Source organism: Chanos chanos, chromosome 8 (genome assembly GCF_902362185.1).
Source record: "Chanos chanos chromosome 8, fChaCha1.1, whole genome shotgun sequence".
In the NCBI taxonomy this organism is placed as follows: domain Eukaryota; kingdom Metazoa; phylum Chordata; class Actinopteri; order Gonorynchiformes; family Chanidae; genus Chanos; species Chanos chanos.
In genome coordinates, this window is record NC_044502.1 from 13761900 (window position 1) to 13786676 (window position 24777).

General features: G+C 40.1%; 2 protein-coding genes across 2 annotated transcripts; one reads left to right on the forward strand and one right to left on the reverse strand.

Moving 5' to 3' along the window:
* Positions 1-7307: 7307 nt before the first annotated feature.
* Positions 7308-11710, forward strand: plekha3 (pleckstrin homology domain containing, family A (phosphoinositide binding specific) member 3). The gene is made up of 8 exons (XM_030781523.1): positions 7308-7612; positions 8054-8170; positions 8294-8449; positions 8729-8865; positions 9760-9930; positions 10304-10347; positions 10451-10563; positions 11584-11710. The coding sequence occupies exons 1-8, from the start codon at positions 7573-7575 to the stop codon at positions 11703-11705; spliced, it is 900 nt and encodes a 299-aa protein (XP_030637383.1). The 5' UTR covers positions 7308-7572; the 3' UTR covers positions 11706-11710.
* Positions 11711-13883: 2173 nt separating this feature from the next.
* On the reverse strand, positions 13884-22600 carry gucy1b2 (guanylate cyclase 1, soluble, beta 2). The gene is made up of 14 exons (XM_030782874.1): positions 22533-22600; positions 22282-22376; positions 21303-21463; positions 20762-20861; positions 20336-20532; positions 19906-20017; positions 19051-19154; positions 18560-18776; positions 17784-18104; positions 16712-16860; positions 16266-16412; positions 15941-16095; positions 14395-14582; positions 13884-14038 (listed from the first exon to the last, which is right to left on the reverse strand). The coding sequence occupies exons 2-14, from the start codon at positions 22346-22348 to the stop codon at positions 13884-13886; spliced, it is 2073 nt and encodes a 690-aa protein (XP_030638734.1). The 5' UTR covers positions 22349-22376; positions 22533-22600.
* Between the last annotated feature and the right edge of the window lie 2177 nt (positions 22601-24777).

The following is a 24777-nucleotide window of genomic DNA, read 5'->3' on the forward strand; positions in this document are numbered from 1 at the left end:
GTTTCACTAGAGCCTGCAGAGAAAAAAAGCGCTATAAAGAAAGAAAGAAGGAAAGAAAAAAAAAATAAATAAATAAAATAAATAAATAATGTGAAGCAAAGAAAATCATCTCTGTCTGTTTCATTCAGTATATATTTTCTGTCACATTCTTTCACATTCTCAGTCTCCTGCTCTCTCAGTATCTCCTTTTTCATCTTTCAGTCTTGTCCTGAATGGTGTAGCAACACAGTGGCACCTGAACCTCTGTAATAGGAAATAGAGGATATATTGGAAAGAGTTCACGGCAGTTTATGAAAGGGAAGAGAGTCTTGGTAACCCACCAGCACTCACTGCAGCTGCATGTCTAAAGAGCTGCTGGAGTCTTCTCCCATCTCTTTCTCTTTCTCTTTCTCTCTCTCTCTCTCTCTAATGACTCTGCTCATGTGATACTTGCAGCAGAGTGTGAAATCAGTTAACAGTCTGGAGACAAAATTTGCATACTGGTGTTCTGAGTGTGGCTCTGGAAATCAGCAAGCCATTGTAAACCAATGGTTAATAGCAATCAAAGGAAAGACAGTGAGTGATCAGTAAATTTAGCAGGTACAACCTCTTTAACAGGCCCAGGGAATACACGCAGGGCCAGTTTTTTGACCCGTGGTCAGCATTTTGTATTTGGTTTTTGACCTGACCTTTGACACCTTAGCTGACCTCACCTCACAAATAATGAAACACAGCCCTGCCAAGCACCAATAGTTCAGCGCTTGTTTTTTTCAGTTTTCTACCTGATAGCCCACCAGATGCATGCCTTTAACTAGCACAATTCAACAGCTCCTTTTAATAAGTAGATAACTTGTGTCGTTTATAACAGCACAGAACTGGAACAGATGTGCTCTTGTGAACACCCAGGACTGGAGATGAGAGACAGGTTATTTGTTTGATCAAATCACCTTCACATGCTAAAAGTAGCAGAACAAATGTATACCCACTTCAAATTTGTTTTAAGTTCGATTATCTTGATTAGTACAAGTGTATGATGCAGAGGGACATGTGGAATAATTGCATTTTTATGCAGAATCCCCTCTAACTACAGGTATTAGGTATTGACTAAATGTATTAAGTAAGAAGAAATGTACCTGTTCTTGGCGCTAGGACGTTGACTGATGGCATGAGAAGTCAACTGATCAGCAGTGACAATACCGCAGTTCACTTTTGTGGAACTTCTGCTGTGTCGAGGAGAAACACTCCATATTTTAGTTGGGTGAAAAACAGCTCCTACATTTGTTTTTCTCTAAGAGAACTTTGAAAATAAAGTGCAATTACACTCATCATCCACAGGAGGCAGTGGATAACCTGCTATGGTCTGACTAGTGTCCACTGAGCTTGAAATTATATGAGTATATTAAAGTTTTTATCTCGAATCTGATGGTTTTAATAATTGAATGATACACATCTTCGAAACATTTTGGGTGTTAAAATGTTCTAACGTTAATGTTACACACACACACACACACACACACACATACACATTTGACATGAAAAAAGCATCAGAAACACAATAACTGTGTGAGTCAAATGAAAATGTACTTTTTGGAAGCAAATTTAAAAAATCTGATACTAGTGAGTAGTTCGAGAGGACAAGACATTTCATGGAAGCATGTCTCTTTAGTGAGTAGTTCGAGAGGACAAGACATTTCATGGAAGCATGTCTCTTTAGTTGTTCTCACATACTGGGATGGATTCAGACAATGTCATACAAATTAAATCAATGTTTTCGACATGTTAGGTTCTGTAATGTGTCTTACCTCACAGAAAGCTACTCACATCATCTCCATTCATTTTAAAATAGTATATTTACACAACATTACAGCACTTACTGAACACACATACACGACAAATTTCACACAAAACATTTTCAACGCAAATTTCTGTGTTATTGGCAATCATTTACCAATTGTTTGTTGCGGCTGCAACTGCTCTGTTTAATTCAGTCCAAAAAAGCTTTTTTTCCTCCTTTCTTTTCAAAAATTCATGTTTACTAATTCGTATTTGTTTTTAAAATTTGTTGTTGTTTTTTTATTTAAATGTATTTGTCTGGTGTCCTTTGCTGACTTTGAAATGGTTAACTTTTAATTGCTGATAGTGCCTCTTAACAAACAGATAGTGTCCTTATTTTTATTACTTCATGTTTATTTATTGAGTGAACTTTACTAACTTTTTAATTGCTGACTTTTAATTTGCCAACAGGGTCTCTCCGCCTTTTGATTTGCCTCCTGTGTGATGGAAACCATTAATAACGGTAGATGTAGTTATCTAAGTACCCTGAGGAAAACACAAACAAGCAATGATTTACTCCGCTAAGTTTGCGCATGATTAGCAGAGATTTCTCCAGTGTGTATTATAAAAAGACTGGGTCGTGCTGTGTTGTTCAGGCTGCGCTGCAGCATCTACTCACAGGCGTGATCCCACTACTGATCAGCATGGGGGTTTTGACCTGCTCCGTGTCCGACCTGGGCCGGTTCACCCCTCCTTAGACGACCTGGTACTCCCAGGCTCCCCCAGGAGCACCATATCGATACCGAACTTAGTGCGGACGCCTGATCGCCACAGCGTACTACAGCCCAGAACCCCTGAACTCAAGCGCTCCACCAGCCTCAACCTCCCAGAAGCTTGGATTACAAGCACGCGCCACTGTACCCGGTGGTTACTGAGGGCATTTTCTCATCCTTTAAGTGTGAATATGCCTGAGAAAGAGCGCCCTCTTTTGGTAGAGTGTAAATCATTGTCATAAATTTTAAGAGCAAACATTTTCACTGCTTGATTTAAAACATCATGTGTGCGCACTGTTAAAAGGCAATCTCTTGTCTGAAGTGAATGATACTTAAGTCACTATCTTGTCCAGCTGCATGCAAAAAAAAGACAGGAAGGTTTTATGAAATTTTTTATATTAAGTTCAGACTTTCAGGTTTGCAGTTGTTTTACTGGTTGGTGTAATGAATTTTTTACTCGCTCAGAAATAAAATCTACCCATAGTTAATGTGTGTTTCGTAACCTGCTGATTCAACCAGTCAGACAATCATAAACATTAAAGGTGAATCAAACACAGAGGTTCTTGGACTAAAAAAAATGTTTTGAAGCTCCCATTATGGGAGCAGGGAATCCACACCCACCACAAAGATAACAACAGTACCTTCTGGTGGTTCTGTCAGGTCCACTCAGGTAAACCATGTGCAGTTTCTCATTTTGTTCAGTTGGAGGTGATGAAGCAGTCAGGAACTCCTCAAATGTACCTCTAAAACATGTATTGTTTGACCCAAAATATTAAGCCATTTCCAGAAATGCAGTATTTTTTTGGGTGCGATTTGATTAGTGAAAAAGGTAAAGAACATTTTCTAGTTTTCACACACAGCTGTCAAAAGTACATTAATTATAAATCATTATGTTTTCAGGATGAAGTAAGTATTTTATAGTCGTTTCTAAGACCTCGCAGATGAGTTTCAGAAGGGAACAGGATTCTTGGAGTGACTGCAGTCAAATACTTCACTGAAGTAATATTGGACTGAGACATGTCATATAAATACAACCAATGTTATGCACATGCTGTGTTCTGTAATGTGTGTGACTTTACACTCAGTTACTGATGCATTAACCTCAAAATAAATTATTTACAGCATTTACTAGAACTGTAGATGTCCTCAGACAAAACAGAGTACTGACATACAAAATGTGTCTAAGAAAAAAGTGGAAATTTTTCTATTTAGTTTTTCTATTTAATCTGATATGGAAAATTTTCTGAGGAAAACTTAAGGAAGCAATTAACCCACTAGTCAGCAGATATTTCTCCAGTGTGTATTATAAAAAGACTGGGTCATGCTGTGTTGTTCAGGCTGCGCTGCAGCATCTACTCACAGGCGTGATCCCACTACTGATCAGCATGGGGGTTTTGACCTGCTCCGTGTCCGACCTGGGCCGGTTCACCCCTCCTTAGACGACCTGGTACTCCCAGGCTCCCCCAAGAGCACCATATCGATACCGAACTTAGTGCGGACGCCCGATCGCCACAGCGTACTACAGCCCAGAACCCCTGAACTCAAGCGCTCCACCAGCCTCAACCTCCCAGTAGCTTGGATTACAAGCACGCGCCACTGTACCCGGTGGTTACTGAGGGCATTTTCTCATCCTTTAAGTGTGAATATGCCTGAGAAAGAGCGCCCTCTTTTGGTAGAGTGTAAATCATTGTCAAATTTTAAGAGTAAACATTTTCACTGCTTGATTTAAAACATCATGTGTGTGCACTGTTAAAAGGCAATCTCTTGTCTGAAGTGAATGATACTTAAGTCACTATCTTGTCCAGCTGCATGCATGCAAAAAAAAAAAGACAGGAAGGTTTTATGAAATTTTTTATATTAAGTTCAGACTTTCAGGTTTGCAGTTGTTTTACTGGTTGGTGTAATGAAATTTTTTACTCGCTCAGAAATAAAATCTACCCATAGTTAATGTGTGTTTCGTAACCTGCTGATTCAACCAGTCAGACAATCATAAACATTAAAGGTGAATCAAACAGAGGTTCTTGGACTAAAAAAAAATGTTTTGAAGCTCCCATTATGGGAGCAGGGAATCCACACCCACCACAAAGATAACAACAGTACCTTCTGGTGGTTCTGTCAGGTCCACTCAGGTAAACCATGTGCAGTTTCTCATTTTGTTCAGCTGGAGGTGATGAAGCAGTCAGGAACTCCTCAAACGGACCTCTGAAACTTGTATTGTTTGACCCAAAATATTAAGCTATTTCCAGAAATGCAGTATTTTTTTTTTTTTTTTGGAGCAATTTGATTACTGAAGAAGGTAAAGGACATTTTGTAGTTTTCACACACAGCTGTCAAATGTTTTCAGGATGAAGTAAGTGTTTTATGGTCGTTTCTAAGATCTCGCAGACAAGTTTCAGAAGGGAACAAGATTCTTGGAGTGATTGCAGTCAAATACCTCACTAAAGTAATAGTGGACTGAAACAATGTCATATAAATGCAACCAATGTTACGCACATGCTGTGTGTCTGTAATGTGTATGACTTTACACTCAGTTATTGATGCATTAAATAAATGATTTACAGCACTTACAAGAGGTGTACATATCGATTTGAGTTCTTTGAGCGTTAAGCTTCTTTGGGTAATTCCCTGAGAAAAACTGAGTTAGCAATGAAATAATTCTCTTGATTAGCAGGGAGAGATTTCTCCAGTGTGTATTATAAAAAGACTGGGTCGTGCTGTGTTGTTCAGGCTGTGCTGCAGCATCTACTCACAGGCGTGATCCCACTACTGATCAGCATGGGGGTTTTGACCTGCTCCGTGTCCGACCTGGGCCGGTTCACCCCTCCTTAGATGACCTGGTACTCCCAGGCTCCCCCAGGAGCACCATATCGATACCGAACTTAGTGCGGACGCCCGATCGCCACAGCATACTACAGCCCAGAACCCCTGAACTCAAGCGCTCCACCAGCCTCAACCTCCCAGAAGCTTGGGTTACAGGCACGCGCCACTGTACCCGGTGGTTACCGAGGGCATTTTCTCATCCTTTAAGTGTTTACATGCCAGAGAAAGAGCGCCCTCTAGAGTGTAGATCACTCTGGTGAATTTTAAGAGTAAACATATACACCATTGGTTTCAGAACAACACGTGTATACACTGTTAAAAACCAGTCTCTTGTCTAATGTGAATGATACTTGTGTTTCCACGTAAACCAGCTATATTCCAAAAAAAAGAGAAAAAGAAAAGTTTTGTATGAGGTTCAGACTTCTTTCAGATTTGCCATTGTTTTATTAGTTTGTACAATGAGGTCTCTTCCTTGCCTAGGAGACACAATGTTTCCATACATAATATATTTCTCTTCACTATCATGATTCAACAAATTATTAAATCATAAACACTAAACCTTCAGTAGGCTGAATCAAACACAGTGGTTCTTGGATAAAAAGAAAAAAAAAGATGTCCGTAAGTTCCCAGGACAGGAGCAGAGAAGCCACACCCACCAACAGTACCTTCTGGTGGTTCTGTCAAGTCCGCTCAGGAAAACCATGTGCAGTTTCTCATTTTGTTCAGTTGGAGGTGATAAAGCAGTCTGGAACTCTTCAAGTGGACCTCTAAAACTTGTATTTTCTGACCCAAAATATTAAGCCATTTCCACAGATGCAGTCATTTTTTTTTACTGTAATTTAATTGCTGAAGCAATCAAAAGTACCTTATTTGGAAATCATTATGTTTTTAAGATGAAGTCAGTATTCTGTAGCGATTTCTTAAACCTCAGTGAGTACTATCAGTGAGAAACAGAGTGGAGTGATTCCAGTAGAGTATTCCACTAAAATAATAGTGGATTGAAAAAAAAATCCTTATAAATGCAACAAATGTTATGCACATGCTGTGTTCTGTAATGTGTGTGACTTCAAACTAAGTTACTGGCGCATTAACCTAAAAATAAATTATTTACAGCACTTATTACAACTGTACATTTCTTCAGACAAAACAGATCACTCACATTCAAAATGTGTCTGAGAGAAAAAGTGAAAATCCACGATTTCAGTTTTATGCTTCTCTGGGTAATTCCCTGAGGAAAACACAAGTCAGTAATGAATTAATCCACACGACTGACAGAGATTTCTCCAGTGTGTATTATAAAAAGACTGGGTCGTGCTGTGTTGTTCAGGCTGCGCTGCAGCATCTACTCACAGGCGTGATCCCACTACTGATCAGCATGGGGGTTTTGACCTGCTCCGTGTCCGACCTGGGCCGGTTCACCCCTCCTTAGACGACCTGGTACTCCCAGGCTCCCCCAGGAGCACCATATCGATACCGAACTTAGTGCGGACGCCCGATCGCCACAGCGTACTACAGCCCAGAACCCCTGAACTCAAGCGCTCCACCAGCCTCAACCTCCCAGTAGCTTGGATTACAGGCACGCGCCACCGTTCCCGGTGATTACTGAGGGCATTTTCTCATTCTTTAAATGTGTAAAACCGCGCGAGCGTTCCCTCTTTTGGATAAACGGTGAATTCCACGCTGACGGTGATTATTGGGGGAAAGCTGGCAATAATTAGCAACTATAATCTTTTCTGATTTCAGTCATTCTGTTTTATAGGAAGCGCTCTCTCCTTTAAATGTTTTTTTTTTCATACATTGCCATTTCATACCTTTTCCTAAGCAGCTCTCAAATCGGCATTGGATAAACCCAGTTTTGTAAAAGCCAAAAGTTGTTTAGTCTTACTTTTATTTTGAAAAGCTTCAAATCTCGCTGCCATTATTGAAGAAAAAAAAAAAAACCCTTCCCAAAGCTGTCTTCACACTGCCACTTCCTTGATCTAAAATTTGGCTGGGACTTGTCATGATGTGACGTTAGTGAATAGAACACCATGAAAACGAAGAAAAGGATTCTTTGTCATTTGGCCCAGTGTTTTGCGTTTGAATATTCTGTATTCTGCTTTAATTACAGCCAGCGAGAAAGCTAAAGAGGTTGTAAAGGCCACTGAAGCTAGCTGGTTTGCTAGCAGAGGAGTCGCTGAGGGGGTAGGATCTCTTCTGTTCAAAATAGTGTTTTGAACTGCAAATAATGGAGGGAATTCTTTACAAGTGGACAAATTATATGACAGGTAATTAATCCATCGTTGTTAATCTATAACAATGCTCAAATATGTTTCATTTAGTGAGTTAATTCATTTTCTAGGTGGAATTAGCTTGCTTTACTAAACTTTAATGAGCTCACGGGATTAATTTTTCTTTGACCTTTACACACTGTTCCTCTGATGAGAAAAGAGAACGTATCCGACCTTAAAGGCACTTTAACGTCCTACTTTTGTGTTTTCGAGCATTAGAATAATACAATTCCATGTAATAGAAAGAGCCTATGTTAACTTCATAGTTAATTACAATATACTAACTTCATAATTTTATGTCTGTCAGAATCAGCGAGCTTCTGACTGCAGTGTTAACCGTTTCGCAAAGTAAACAAGACTTCATGGTGGCTAATAAACTAACCTTTTAAGGTCATGCATAATTATTTTAAAAATGAATGATTGATTTCCATTTGACAGGGTGGCAGCCACGCTGGTTTGTGTTGGACAACGGTATCATTTCATACTACGACTCTCAGGATGACGTCTGCAAAGGAAGCAAAGGAAGTATCAAAATGTCTGTCTGTGAAATTAAAGGTAAGCTTGTTTATTCACATTTGAAAATCATGGAATACTGCAAACGCAGATGTGAAATATATCGCTAGGTAAATTCATGGGCAATACACAAAATGATGTCACTTCCTCATGCTTATAAACCAGTTCATCCAACCGACAATACCAGACTGGAGTTGATCATTCCTGGGGAGCAACACTTCTATGTGAAAGCTGTCAATGCCGCTGAAAGGCAGAAGTGGTTGGTCGCCCTTGGAAGTTCCAAAGCCGGGCTTATCGACACTAGAACCAAAAAAGAAAAAGGTAGGTGATATGTCGAAAAGTACTAGGCTGGTTCCTCTGTCTATCTCTTGTCCAGTATAAAGATAAAACTGTTTACATGATTCTTAAAAAAAAGGTACTGAAAGAGGTCATACAATCATCAGTCTTTGCTGACACATCATCCACTCTCTCTCTCTTTTCTTCGTCTTTTTCTTCTTTTTCTCGTTCTTCTTCTTCTCCTTCATCTTGTTCTTCTTCCTCCTCCTCCTCTTCTTCCTCTTCTTCATCTTCTTCTTCCTCCTCCTCCTCTTCCTCCTGCAGAGCTTACAGAAACCACAGAGTCTTTGAAAACCAAAATGTCAGAGCTGCGACTGTACTGCGATTTACTGATGCAACAGGTTCATACCATACAGGGGTGTGTAGACCAGGAAGGGGAACACACTTCACCCAGTACTGAGGTGATGCTTATTAACCACTGTCTGTCTAGTGAACTAGGGTTAAAACATAGGCCCCCAGTTAAGAGTACCTTCAGCACCAACAGCATTCACTCCAAAAACAAGCGGCTTCCTGTTACTCTCATGGGTAGTACAAATTCTGCAGGGTTTCTTATCAGCCAACCATTCTGGTCTCTGATTGGTTCAGGTGTCTCAGGAAAAAAAAAAACACAAATTAAGAGGATAGAGTGAGAGGTAGCAGAAGTTTACCCTCTCTGGACTAGATTTTGGCATGTCTGTGCTAAAGCAACGTTAGTTAACATAATTCTCACACGCATACATGGACCCGTACATCTATAGTTAGTATGCACTAGTAATACAATACAGGTATGTTTGACAAAGGGAAAACACTTATTCAGAGAATAATAACATGCAAATTAATTGGAAACTAGGCTTACACTACAGAAAGAACAACATACTCCATTCAGTTCTGATGGAAAACAGCAGTTGAGGAGTTTCACACCTGAAAATACCTTAGTGTGTGGTTCTCACAGAGTCAGTGCTACTGACTTATACAAATAAAACAGACATCTTTTAAGTCACTGGTGATCAGCAACAGACTCCTTAAGACTGATTCTATCAAAAACACATCTTTAACTCTCTTAATGATCTCTTAACTTTTGAAAATAGCTTTAGTACATACATTAAGCTTTTTTGTTGTACAACATAACACATAATGTGAATCTCACTTTTACATGTGACTTGTGGTTTTTTTTGTCACATACGCTAAGCAGCTGACTTAGAAAACCTCTTTGTTTTACGTAATACCGTCAGAGCATTTCAGACTCACCTCAGACTCGTTTGTCTTGTTTCTCTCGTTTTGTTTGTTTGTTTTGTTTTGTTTTTGTTTTTTCACAGACGAGAAACGAAGCCTCCTCTTTACTCAGTGCGACATGTAACACCTTTATTAAGACACTGGAGGAATGTATGAAGATCGCTAACTCTAAGTTCAACACTGACATGCTCCAGTCCAGTCCGTCAGACCCTCTCATGTCCCCAGTCTCTCCGGCCCCGGTCCAGATGGCCAAGGTAAACACAGAACCACTCCACGGGTGTACGCTCTCTTTAAAAACTCTGATCTCCATGACGACGCAGGGCATCCTCCAAAACTGTGTCAAACTAGTATCGACAATTACTTTTATATAGGTGCAGAGGAATGTATGATGTTGGAAAGATTTTGAACTTTAAATGGTATATTTTTTTGCATACTCCATTTTAAAACTTCGATAGGTATGTTTATTCATATGTGTAGTTAAAAAGACTTAGTCTTCAATTGAACCTCTTGTTGTATTGATATATATATATGAAGCATGAATAATTAATTGAATATGTTAACAATGTATGTTGATAATGTAAGACAGTGGAATGACTTTTAACTGTTTGCCCCGTTTCCACTGTGCAGATGAAGCGATCCATAAGTCACCCGGGCACTTACAGTTTCGACAGGTGCAGTATGCTTACAAAACACGCAGCTCGTTTGTTTGCGCTATAAACAGCCTGTTATGTTATTGTCAGTGTTCGTCTAAAGTCCAGACACTCTCCTCTCAAGGTCAAGCCACTTGCCAAAAGAGAATTTGGCAACGCAGCGATCGTCCCAGCGACGCGCTCGAACGTGTTCAGACACTGAAACTCTTAGCGACGGCTGCACTGAAGAGGTGGACAGTAAGTGAACACTTTGCTCTCCCTCGTCGACTGTTTGCGGTGCATGTCGAAGGTGATTGTTCGGTTTTGATGGAAGGTGAGGAGGTACCAGGTCCTAGGGCAATAAGACAATCCATAGAATCTTAGAATCTTTGATGAAAGATTCTTAGAATTCTGTAATTAAAATGATCTGCACGCAGTTATCAAAACACGTTTACGCAAATCATTTAAGGGGTGTGTGTGTGTTTGCTTTACAGATAGCAAACGATTCCACCCAAGTAAAAGATGTCGTCTATGAATGTGGAGTAAACATGATAAAACATGAACAGCCCAGCCACAGGTCAATCAGTGTAACAGATTTTTTTTTTTTTCTTTTTAAAACCATGGCTGTTCTTGGCTGTGATTGTTTTCTGAATGGTCCTCGTTATGCAACAGCACAGAGAATGGACACTTTTTCATTAGAATTGAGTTTTAATGAGATGGAGGGGAGGGAGCACGAGCAGATTATGTGCAAAAAATCAATTTAAAGAAATGCCGCAGAGACGTGGTTCCTAGGCAACAGAAGATTTACCTGTAACTGTCACTCTCGATTGGTAGCAACTGATTCAAAACAGCTAAGTCTATTAGTGCAGTGTTAATAATGAATAATATAGTGGGTATAGATGTATTTTGATAACCTTTTACCTCCCGAGGGGGTTTAAACACCTGAAAGGTGGTCACTGATGACATCACAACAAGCCTATAAAAAGGCCAGGGTGGCTCATTATTCCTAAGGTAGCACTTTTGTCAGCTGTTAGTTTCAGTTTTGTGACTTTTGAAAAGCAAAATGGTAACTTCTAAACAGGTTTCTGTTGAAAACACATCGGGTTTAAAGGTGGAGTTTATTCTTACGGACAAACAGCTGGGTCTTCCCAAATTTTTAGATGTCATGTCCCTAGTAAACACATCTGAGCCAGTTCATGTTCAGGGTCAGAGCCGTCCGTTTTAAAAGTCGTAACCTGACCATGTTTTTTGTTTTTTGGGTTTTTTTTCCCGTGAAAGGACTGGCGCCGTTGGCTAAGGCTGGCGTGAACGGAGACACCACGCCCAGTATCCCGGAGGAGAGCGGCACGCTGAAACTGATCTCAGAGACTGATACCCAAGAATCAGACCTGTCTCTTTAACTCCGCTGTCCCCGTTTTTTTTTTTTTTTTTTTCTTAAAAAAAAAAAAAAAAGAAAGAAAGAAACAAAATCATGTACTGCTATGCAGTCCTACGCTTGCACCGTAACTTGCATTACTGATGTTTTTAGGAAGTGTGGTTTTATGGTTTTTATTTCCTGAGGAAGAAGTCCGTCGCACTTTAAAGAATAGAAATGATAAAAACATAAAAGTTCAATTTGAATGTTTGTCAAGTTCAATTTGAATTTTTTTTTTTGGAAGATTTTTGAATGTCATAGGTTTTTTTTTTTGTTGTTTTTGGTTTTTTGACCATGTGTTTTTTTTTGTGACGGAGAGTGCTTTTTTTATACCCTGTGGTGACGCGTGAAGAAGTTCGGTGTGAATTTCTTTAGTGATTTGTAGCTTTCTGTGAACCTTTGAAGAAAAAGGTTGAGTTGTAGTGCCAAGGAGTTGTGAGAGATAATGTTTACTTTACCCTGTTATAAACACCCCCCCCGGCATGTCTCCTATTTATTATTTTTTTTCATTTGTCAGCGTTTAATTTCCCCTCATGCCTTGATTTCTTTTGTTTGTTTGTTTTTATTTTATTTTGTTTTGTTTTGTTTTTTTGCTTAAAATGTGTTTTTTCGCATGGAAGGATATGTCGTACCGACTGATGTAATGTAAAGTATAATAATAAAATGGCATAAGTAAAATGTACTTGTTTTTGTAATGTTGAGACAAAATGTTTGCAAAGGGTTACGGAAAACCCAGTCATTCTGGATGTTAAGTAGTGCAGAAATGATTACTGTGTCATTTATCTGCAGGCTGTAAAATAATATTACAACGAACACAGCCAAAGTAAGAAACCACATAAAAGAGGGATAGACTCCAAAGCTTAGAGCTTAGCCGGCTAACTGAGCCTACAGAACAGGAGAGGCAGAATACTCCTGTTGTTTGTGTTGAACAGTCTTGGCTTTTAGCTTAATGCTATCCAACTAACAGAGAAATCTAGCTTTGTACGTGTGCCCTGCCACCATCCGCTACCATAACATTTATCCCTCCATCTCCTCTCCTCTGAGATCTCATGAGGATGTGTGGGGTTTTTGTATGAAAGATTGATTGTGGTTTCTTACATTTGCTGTCTGCAGCAGCTCCCTGGAGTCTCTGCTTTCAATGAACTTGTAATATTAGATGGCTGGGAGTTGAAAGAGTTTCAAAGACTTGCAGAGGGACTTTGTAATATCAAAGGAAGAACCTACATTACTCAAGTTACCAGAAATGACCCTACCAGAAATAGCTACCCTAAAAGCTGTTATTTTCAGACGGAGCAGTTACGTAGCCCGTGCTAGTCTAGAACAGGACACGTATGCAAAATGGTCCCAAAGGTCCCGTCACATCGACTGATGTGGCAGTCAGTCGAGTAAACAACGAAAATCTGTAAAACCAGCGCGATCATTTCGGCAAGTTCAGGCAAATGCCCTTCCACAGATGCAAATTCCATTCTTTGCCTCGGTCATGCGTTTCTACCATACCATCTCCACATAGAAACTAGTGGCTATGTGGGTTAACGTTTAGCATTCTCATGGCGTTGCTGACATCGGTACTCTCTGCTGGGTTATATTCTCCCAGCTCCGCCGACACACTCTCAGCATGTGTGTGTGAAGTCCATAGACTCCCGCTGGGAGTGAATGCATGTCTTGTCTTTTCCAGATGACTAACAAAGACAACCCAGCATACATCCTCTGGCTAACCCTGACACAGGGCTGAGACTGAATGGTGGATTGTGTGGATGCTGTCTGTGCTGAGCATACATTGGGGGCTTTGGATGCAAACTCCGCGGGGTGAGGATATGTCATGGTTAGCGTTGGCTTATGAGTGGTAGTGAACAGCTATGTCTCTGCTCTACAAGAACTTAATGAGAGATTACTAAATATCACTATATCATTACCATACCCAGAACACTCAGTATGTTGTTGGTCGTGAACAGTGCTGTTCCTGAACCTGCTTCATCATGCTGTCATGTGGAGACTCTGTTGCGCCTTGTCTTTATGATTAAAAAAATATATATATATAGACACACATTCATTATTTAAAGAAAAGAAAGTTACATATTGTCTTACTGCATCCACATCTATACATTAACTGGCTTGGTCATGCGTTTATTTACTAACTTATACATAAAACTGGTAGAAACTGGTTCTAGAGCAATAAACAGAGTCTGGAGTCAGTCCTGTGGTCTGGCTGTAAGCCATTCACAGTGTCAGTTAGGGCAACGGCAGAGTGTGGTGATGACATGTTCTGCCCCTCAGTGGGCGGGGCCTCATCTCTCTCTGCTTGCTTCATATCAGCAAAACCTGGAATCAAGTTCACGAGTCATTTACAAATACAGGATGTCTGTGTGTATGACACTCTCAATTCAGTCAACAATTGTTTTAATTTTTGTGTTTTTTTTCATTTGTCTGTTTGTTTGTTTTTTGTCTTGCCACAGAAATGTAGGGCACCCCTGCTCGGTTTCATTATGTGCTCAGTGCAAACAAATTCACCAATCAGCTTTTGACATGTCAGTAGTTATGCTATTCACAGTTTCACTTACCCCCCTTCGGATTTTTGTGTATTTGCATATTGGCGTTTTGTTACTGAAAATGAATGGATAAACATAGACTGAATACAAAGTGTCTTGGAGTGCTACATGGTGTATTTTCAGACTCACCTGTGTTGCACCGGGATGACTGTTGCTGGTCCTCTTCATAAAGGTCCAGGTTCACACCTGGTCTCCCCATAATCTGGTCCTCAGATATTTTGAGGTTGTGCAGCAGGAAATACGTGGTCATTAGGCCTTTTCCTTTGACCTGGATCTCTCCTCGTTTGCTGATCTCAAAGCTCTTACCTTCCAGTGCCCTGTGGAGATGGAGAATGTGAACAAATACAGAGAATCTACCAGCCCATGAGAACAAATCTCCGTCTGTCTTTACAAATCAGCGAGAGTCTAGTCTTGCTGTGGGAGTAAAGTGAAAGCAACTAAGAAGAGCTTGCATCAGACAGAGCTTTGTCATTTCTTCTTAAGCCTTAAAGTAGCCTGTTTATGATTATGAAATTGGTTATGAATTGTTCAAATGCTTGTGTTGCTTCTAGGTTGATAGGATCATATATTCTTCTGTGGTAACCATAAGTAAAGGGATACAGGTTCTGAGTGTAAGGTTATATCTATAACTTTTAAGGGATCAGATGCAAATAAAATACCTGTAGGTGAAAGGATTTTGTGTGTGTGTATAGTACCTGTGGATGAAAGGACTCAGGTGTGTGTATAGTACCTGTGGATGAAAGGACTCAGGTGTGTGTATAGTACCTGTAGATGAAAGGACTCAGGTGTGTGTACAGTACCTGTAGGTGAAAGGACTCAAGTGTGTGTACAGTACCTGTGGATGAAAGGACTCAGGTGTGTGTACAGTACCTGTAGGTGAAAGGACTCAGGTGTGTGTATAGTATCTGTAGATGAAAGGACTCAGGTGTGTGTACAGTACCTGTAGGTGAAAGGACTCAGGTGTGTGTATAGTACCTGTGGATGAAAGGACTCAGGTGTGTGTATAGTACCTGTGGATGAAAGGACTCAGGTGTGTGTACAGTACCTGTAGATGAAAGGACTCAGGTGTGTGTATAGTATCTGTAGATGAAAGGACTCAGGTGTGTGTACAGTACCTGTAGGTGAAAGGACTCAGGTGTGTGTATAGTACCTGTAGATGAAAGGACTCAGGTGTGTGTATAGTACCTGTAGGTGAAAGGACTCAAGTGTGTGTACAGTACCTGTGGATGAAAGGACTCAGGTGTGTGTACAGTACCTGTAGGTGAAAGGACTCAGGTGTGTGTATAGTATCTGTAGATGAAAGGACTCAGGTGTGTGTCCAGTACCTGTAGGTGAAAGGACTCAGGTGCGTGTATAGTACCTGTAGATGAAAGGACTCAGGTGTGTGTATAGTACCTGTAGGTGAAAGGACTCAGGTGTGTGTATAGTACCTGTAGATGAAAAGACTCAGGTGTGTGTATAGTACCTGTAGATGAAAGGACTCAGGTGTGTGTATAGTACCTGTAGATGAAAGGACTCAGGTGTGTGTATAGTACCTGTGGATGAAAGGACTCAGGTGTGTGTATAGTACCTGTAGATGAAAGGACTCAGGTGTGTGTATAGTACCTGTGGATGAAAGGACTCAGGTGTGTGTATAGTACCTGTAGGTGAAAGGCCTCAGGTGTGTGTACAGTACCTGTAGGTGAAAGGACTCAGGTGTATGTGGTCTGGGACACCGTGACTCTCCATACGAGAAGCTGTGTTAACTGTGTCTCCAAACAGGCAGTAACGTGGCATCTTCTCCCCTACAACACCTGCCAACACAGGTCCTGTGTGGAGACCCACCCTAATCTACAGGCCAAGAACGCACACACATACACACACCAATGGAGAGAGAGAAAGGTGTAGCAACTTCAAATATTCCTAGTGCTGTGCGTCCTTTTTCACAAGTCTAAATGTGTAAAGAGAACACAAACACACACACCTTTTTTAATGATGTGTGTTTATGAGCAACATGACACCTGTATTGGTTGTCCAGAGATGGGATTGGTGACTTCTCTGGCAGCGATCCGCATTCCCAGGGCAAAGTTTGCCACCCGCTCCGCGTGGGTGTCGGTGGGGACGGGAACGCCGCCAACGACCATGTAGGCATCGCCGATTGTCTCCACCTGGCATGACGACATGATGGCACGATTTAACATAAAAACATCGTACCCTTTCCTGATTCTTATTGGAGCAGTAAAAATCATAAGTAAATTTGCCAGTGAAACTTTTAAATAAAAACACCTCCTGAAATGACCCTTGTAACAATTACAGAACCATACCTGAAATATAATTGGCAATAAAAACCAAGGTAATGTATGTCGGAAGTTAGAGTTCCTTTTCTTATGTTTTATACTAAACTAAATCTTATTTCCTGAATCTTATATTGTTTGTTTTTATGGTAGTCTTTGTTTCTTTGTCGTACCTTGTAGACATCGTGGATGTTGGTCAGTCGGTCAAACCTGGAGTACATGGCATTGAGCATGTTGACGATCTGAATTGGTTCACAGGCAGCGCAGATGTTGGTGAAGGTCACAACATCACTGAACAGAATGGTGCACACATTAAACTCCCCTAAAAAAAAACACAATGCATTACTGCCCAAAGACTTTCTCTCTAAACCTGGACGAAAACTCATTTGTGGCATCTAAAGGATTCGCCCTTGTCCAAATGCTTTTGAATATTATATCTTCTTTACTTTAAGTTACTGCTGCCTAAATGTACTGAAGCAAAACCAAACTGACATAAAACTGAGTGGTTTTGCAGAGACACTATCGTGGTTTGTCTTATGCAGTCAGTTAAGAGCAAGAGTGTCAAAGACAGAGAGAGCATGGCCACAGTGACATGGAAGCACTGAAGACTCTTGGGTTGCCGCCAATCATTCACACACAGGAAGTAAACAATTGGCTCCGTTCTGGTCCTCTCACAAAACAAAACAATTCCAATTTTGGAGCTCTCCACATTCCAGTGGAGAGCTCTGCTATGCTCATGTCATTAAAAGCTAATGGTAGCTAAGCCTCCCACCAGAGTTGCATCCTGCATTAGGATTTTGATCTATTGTCAGGCTAACACACATTGTTCAGCTCATCGACCTCTTTAGTTGTTTCTGAGTACTGACGCTAGACATGTGATATTAAGGCTGGTATTAAAAACCTACTGATTCATAGCTCCACAGAGGAGTGGTTGATTTCCACTGTCCTGTGGGGTTATGCCACTCTATACTATTCTATAAACATACATATATAACACTATACTGAACAGCAATACAAACATCACTAACACTTATAGTAATTTTGGTTCTCAGTCAGGAAGTAGGTGTGGCTTTTGCAGGACACTGTACAAAACAGAGCCCTGAATCCCAGTTAACTCTGACTTTAAACCAATGACAGCTGCACATCTTATCCCAGTTTATAGACATTGTTATAAAATGACGTGAACTGCTAATAACAGCCCTACAGTGGCAGGTTTACGGTGACCTTTCTGCATTTAAGTGTCACCTGCTTCCACTCTCTTGCCCTCTTTCAGCTGGTTGGCCACGTGACGAGGGAGCATGGCGTAGAGCAGCGTCTCTGTCTTTTTTTTCTCTATCTCCAGATGGCGTGAGAGGATGCGCAGCTCTTCCTTTTTGCGTTCCAGCTGGTTGGAGAGCTCGATCTCAGCCAGGCGCTGTTGGTTGAGGAGGATAAGGTCGCGGGTGGTGTCGTGCTGGGCTATGTCGGCGATGTGTAAACCTCGTTCCTCGAGCTCCTGGAGGCTACGCAGTTTAGGAGAGCAGAGGTACACCATACAGCCCAGGGACTCCATCCACAGCATCTGACCTGGGAATACACATACACATACACACACACACACACACACACACAAACATAATCACAGGGATAATATACACCACACAGCCCAGGGACTCCATCCATAGCATCTGACCTGGGAATACACACACACACACACACACACACACACACACACAAACATAATCATAGGGATAATATACACCATACAGCCCAGGGACTCCATCTACAGCATCTGAACTGGGAATACACACACACACACACATACACATACACATAATCACAGGGATAACATACACCATATAGCCCAGGGACTCAATCCACAGCATCTAACCTGGGAATAAACACACACACACACACACACACACACACAAACACACACACTCCCGGAGTCCCAACCAAAATGATAGAGCTTGATAGAGCTTAACTTAAAATTACTGGGCCTCTGTGGTATTTCATTCTGTTGCTATGAACAAAACCAGTACCTCTCAGTTTGAGCAGGGACTTCTGTTGGGATGGTTCTGGAGCCATCTCCCTCCTGGTCTTAAGCACAAACTGACTATTGATAAACTTCTTGATACTCTCAATGTTGAAGGTGACTTGCGGATGGACGATACTGAAGTATTCATCCAGTCTGATATCCAGCGTCTGTAGGCCAGGCACAAACTTCTGAATGTTCACCCCGGTCTGTTTCACTCTGAGCTGCACAATACAAACACAGAGAACTCAAAAAGTTACTTTTCCACCCACACAGAAGGGGGTTTTGTCATTCTGAATTGAGCATTCAAATCATCTTGTAACACTAATATATAATGACTGGATTTAAGGGCTAGGAGGTTGTGTCGTGACATATGTAGAGACACTTTGATTTTGCATCATCATTGCTGGCACTGGCTAATTTCATCCTGATATTCACCCATCTTTATTCATTTGGTTGAAAAAGTACATTATGATATAGAAAAGGCTGGAGTATTACTTCTCTGTCAAAGACGATGTGAAAAGGGAAGGCGTTGCAGAATGCTTGTTCTTCAATCCAGAGCCTCTGTGGGTAGCATGGAGTAAACGAATGCTGAATTTTCCCTGAGGAAAGAGAGAATAAGGGCTGAGCTGATCCATACGCACAGATAAGAGGAAAAATCCTCCACTGTCATATCAGTCAAACCAAAACATTTCATTTCACGCTTTTCATATCTCATTGCTTTCTCTCTCTCTCTTTCTCTCTCTCTCTTTTTTTTTAAAATTCCTTTCTCGAAGAAAATGATAGATTGCCGAACAGTTTCCGTTCCTAAAACATTTATGAAAAGAAACAAAGAGTTGAAAGTTTAGAGTTGAGAGGGAAAAAAAGGAACGCGACAGAGAAGAACGCAGGGACTGAGCAGTCAGTGGAGATACTCTGGAGGGTTTCCATATAACAGTGGGTTTTTGGTAAATACAAGAACAGTTATCATAAGCTTACAATAAAATGACAGATCTTTTAAGTGGCAGCACATATCGTAATGTACACTGATGTACGATGTTTACTCGGCTGAGAGCTCTCATTAACACAATAATGAGAGTTTCAAAACTTCTGGCTTTCTAACCGCACAAATGCAAACAAGTTTGCACAAATGTAAATAAATTTGTATATGCAATGTAACGTACATATCAATGATGGCAGCTATATTTTGCTGTTTAGGCTATATCCCAACTGCCTATCAAGCCTATTAATATGTTATAATGTCATTTTTGTATGTTCTTCTTTCCAAATAGAGGATGATAGAGATTTGGGAATTCATGCCCTGAATATGGCTTGTTTTGTTGCTGTTCTATATTCTGAGTCAGAGGGACCAACCTTGGCCAAATTTGACAATGCTTCTGACTATCTCCCATGGCGACCGTTTCCCTGGACACGCTGGCAGGTTAGCATACCTGGCCTTCATTTTTCTCAGTGTCTCTTCCCTCTCCTGTGTTAGGGGTCAGTTGTCATGGTTACATGATTGATGACATATCTCTGCTGTTACTGTTAATGGCACGTGAACTGAAATAATTTAGAGAACTAATTTAGTCTAAACAAATTTCCTCCAAATTATTCACTGACGCTAACGAATCCTCAAAAAGCAGTGGGCAACACAACATGTTAATTTCAAATATTATATCAGGATGTCTACTCTCCAGAGCATGGAAATACTGTACAGTGGCTTATTTGATTAAAAATGTACACTTAAGTCAAATTTCTGTTTGTTTTGACATTCAACTGTATGGACAAAAGAAAGACAACAGACCTTTCGATAAATCTCTAACTCCACTTCAGTCCTGCTTGCTGTTATCTGGCCTTTTGTTTTGGGCCGACAGCTCCTCTGCACAACCAAGAAAACAACATGCTCTTTTTTCCCAGTTCTCTCATCCTCTTCTGACTGGTTCAGAATGGTCATGGTGACCTCACTGTCAAAGAAATCCTTAGCCACTGCCTCGATAATACCTGCATAAACAGGGACATGTAACTGTGAGAACGGGCGTAGAGACATTTTTTTTAACGTTGAGTTCCTTTTACATTGAGTTCTTTTTTAACACTGGGTCGTAGCAATGCACTTTGCAGTTAATGGTTCATATGTGAGTGGCTATGTTCGAAATGGAGTTGTTGCCACGACAACAGGAAGCGCTAATAACATTGTTTAACTTTGCTGATTTCTCTGTTTTCTGTTTCTTACCAGGGACAATGTGGTACAAGCCTTTCCTGTCAGAGTAATAGTGGAGTAGCATCTTGCCATTCTCCATTTTCTCCACTCGAAAGGAGGGAGCGTTCATCTCCTGAATCGACAGACGCAAATACAGGATATCGAGCAACTACAGCACTGAAAATATGCAAGTGAGTTTCAAAAAGTAAAATAAGATATATATACAACCTGAACATTACTCGTATTAAAAATTATTTAAAAATTAAATAATTCAGGCATAAAGGTAGCTATAGAAAGGTTAATTTGGTTGTGTTACTGCCACCTGCTGGGGTGATTTATAATGGCACTCTGCCACACTGACAGCACAGAATACGGTATTCCAGCGGTGTGCCACTGCTAGGATCAGAGTCAATTCAGTTTGAATTTAGATTGTTCACATTAAGGTAAGTGACAGTGATAGACCATTTTTAATCAGGAATACTTTAAATTTTTTGGTCAGTCGAAACAAAGATGGAATGGATCAAAAAAATCACACAGTGATGATTTATTGGACAAAGAGTATGTGGAATCACACCTGATAGGACAGAGCCAGATAACTGTGGAGAGCATCGAGGTTTTCAATGAAATCCACCAGATTGCCTCCCAGAGTACGCAGCATTGCATCATATCCAGACATCTTGCAGAAGCTGAAGAAATACTCTCCAAACAGCTTCAGCACTACCTCCTGTGACACATCTGAGGAAATTTCAGTCTTTTATCCATCAACTTTGATCAAATTTTTGTCATAAAAAAAAGGGGTTTTTTTTCAGTTTCGTCTTGATGATCGTTCTATTCTATTCTATTCTATTCTATTCTATTCTATTCTATTCTATTCTATTCCACTCTATTCTATTCTGCTCTATTCTATTCTATTCTATTCTATTCTATTTCCTCTTGATGATCATTCTCTTCTGTTCTCTTCTCTTTTCTTCTCTTCTCTTCTCTTCTCTTTAGTTACTAACAAATTTTTTTTTTTGTAAATCACTTTTAAGTATGGCAAACAGCACTCTGCTGTTCTGTGGCCAGTGACCCTGATGGTGGACTCAGGTGTGTGAGTTGGATGCACAGTCACACCTGGTCCTTGTCTAACCACTCTCCAGGCCGTGCACAGGGACTGATGAGGAGTGGGTCCACGCTGAGACAGTCTCTCAGTGGAGACACTTCAGCAGGGACATTGTTAACACCTACATGACATGCTAAATCAGGCTTCCCAGCCATCATATATAACAGTGCTCCAGGGCCTTCTGTTTACAGACACAGTGCCCACAAACAACTTTCATAACCAGCCTCTGTTCGTTTTTTTCCTGTTTGCTTCTTTATTCTGCTTTTTTTTCCCCTTCCTTAGTTGTACTTCTGCCAATGACACCAAAATGAAATAAACAAAAAGCAATGAAAGGAGTGAGACAAATAAAACCGTAACATAAAGCAATGGAAGGAGCTAAATAAAGGAATGCATAACCTAATTTAAAAAAGAAAAGAAAAGAAAACAAAACAAAACAAAAAAAAACACTTACCCAACATTTTGCAAGCCTCTTGCACCAAACGAATGGTGATGACATCATCATAAATTTCATAAGTCATAAAGGTGTCCTGGACTTCTGCCTGTGTACTGGTGTTACAAAAACAAATGACTTTGTTCTACTTTAGGTCTCCCCGGTGTCACAGAAAGAATACTATGAACCACAGACTTTTATATCTAGGAATACAGACAATGATAACAAACACACTGTATGGAGATCTGTTCACTGGGTAGCCAATAACTAACCTGAGTTTCTCCCATGTCTCCTCTCCAAATTTCTCAATGACCAGAGTCTTAAGGCAGGTGTTTATAAAACCATACTGCAAATACACAAGCACTGAAGTCAGTCCAAAAAACATGGTAACCCACGGCAACAGCTTTCTCATTTAGTATGATCAAAGCTACAAACTACAAAAAGATCAGATGAGCTAAATTGAAGAGAACAGTAAATCCTTCTCACATGAAGGAGAATAGATAAAAACTCGCAATTTTTTTTTTCAAACTTTTAAGTCGTAATTGTGCATCGTACGTTTTAGAACTGTTTTTAAAAAACGTTTTTTAAAGTGCTCATTTTAAACAAATAGTTTTCCTTGTGAGTTATACCTGAATAATAAACCTAAGCAGAAAATAGGTGATTAAATAAATGATACACGTGTCGTTTAAATGTTCAATTTCTTCTGTACCATAACAGTAAAACAGGACTCACCATCTCTCAAGAACAGCTGTGTGGTGTTGTCCTCGCATGTAGTCTGCCTCTCGGTTATATTTACACAAGAGAAGGTGTTTTTGGCGCACTCAAACACACACACACACACACACTCACTCACGCACACAGCACACGGACACAGGCTCAGACACACATATGCAAATGCATAAACATGGGCAGATACACATATATTCATACATACATTCATAAAGATGACATACATGTGCACACATGCATGCACAATACGGTCATGTGTGTGCAGATACACACAAACACAGTTAGTAGACAGTGAAGTGTAAGTAGTTTGAAAAAAAAAAAAATTAAATAGATGTTTGACTTTAACTACATTGCTGTCTTACACTCTAAAAGGATTTTATTGTGCTTATTCAAGAAATGCACTCATTTGAGAGTGAAATCTCAAATCTATTGTATACATTAACCCTATCAAATCATTGCTACTGTATGTAGAGTGATAAATGTAAGTGTCTTTTGTGTTTGTGTGTGTGTGTATGTTTCAAAAAGAATGTGCTGGAAGTTCCAGGTGTTGTAAAATGATCTCAGGTAATGTGATAAGTTGTGTCATCTTTCTGCCACTTGCCACAAATATTAAAACACATGTAGCTTTCACTCTCTGTTGTCTTACTTTTGAATAAATTGCGTAACAATAAAAAGACAGAAAACAACAATTAAACTTGACAATTAAACAAGTACAGAATTATAGTGATAAAACCCTGAACAATTCAGTTTAATGTGTAATGCTACTGAAAAGACTGCAGCTATACAAGGCTTTCCCATGTCCTATGTGAATCATTACTGCGAATAATTACTTCAGCTACTTTGCATTTTGATAACTTTGCAGTGTTTTAATTATAACTGTCATTTTTTTCTATCAAGTTGCAAGCTACGTGAGAAAATTTGAAGGAGGAACTTCCAGAGAAATTCTTACGGAGAGATTCCGACACGGAAATTCCTACATTCAGGAAAACCCCATGGTTTTCAAACAACACCACGTGCTGAAAGAGTGTTTATGTCTCACAGTCAATGGAGCTATGGACCATGAATCAACCTGTCCACCACTGAATACTCACTTTTACAAGGTGCACTGAGAGGTTTTTCTTTGTGATTCATTACTAAATTTTATATCATTCAGAAACTTTAGCTTGTATAACTACAGCTGCATTGAATAAAAGAAGAAGAGGAAGAAGAAGAAGAAGAAGAAGAAGAAGAAGAAGAAGAAGAAGAAGAAGAAAGGTAAGATCTCTCTCTTTCTCTCTCTTGCTAAAAAGCTAGATTCAGACATATTAAAGAGCGGGGTAATCAAAATTCTTTTAATGTTTCTGTGATTACAGCTTCTGATACCGATGTTACTCGCTGAATACTAACTAGACTACAGTAATATTATCCTATTGAAACCAATTTATTTCATATACACAAGGTTTCAGTATCTCTCACACTGTTCTTTATTACAGATGTTTTGTGAAAGTTCTCTGTGGGCCTTGGGATATGAGATGGATGTGAATGAAAGCCAAAGGCAAGCTAAGGAGCTGATCTGTCTAAACGAGCGTTCAGCAGACAACACACACATGGACACAGGCGATGGGTTCCAACCCAGACTGAAGGAGACATACATCGTTGATAAAATCACCGTATGCAGAAAGCCTTTAAGGAGAAATCATCAAAGACTGAATGAGATCCGAACTTCACAGCAAAAGAGCTGAGTAGAGCAGGAGTTTTTTTTTCCTCACTGAATGTCTGAAAAATGTCTTGAATCGCCTTATATTTAAA

Excerpts from the sequence above, each read along its gene's own strand:
- plekha3 (XM_030781523.1), top strand. The coding sequence starts at position 7,573 with ATGGAGGGAATTCTTTACAAGTGGACAAATTATATGACAG. Across the intron at positions 8,171-8,293 it reads GTCTGTCTGTGAAATTAAAG|TTCATCCAACCGACAATACC; the intron begins GTAAGCTTGTTT and ends CTTATAAACCAG. Across the intron at positions 8,866-9,759 it reads ACACTTCACCCAGTACTGAG|ACGAGAAACGAAGCCTCCTC; the intron begins GTGATGCTTATT and ends GTTTTTTCACAG.
- gucy1b2 (XM_030782874.1), bottom strand. The coding sequence starts at position 22,348 with ATGACTTATGAAATTTATGATGATGTCATCACCATTCGTTTGGTGCAA. Across the intron at positions 20,018-20,335 it reads AGTTAGAGATTTATCGAAAG|GAGAGGGAAGAGACACTGAG; the intron begins GTCTGTTGTCTT and ends CCCCTAACACAG. Across the intron at positions 16,413-16,711 it reads ACATCCACGATGTCTACAAG|GTGGAGACAATCGGCGATGC; the intron begins GTACGACAAAGA and ends TCGTCATGCCAG.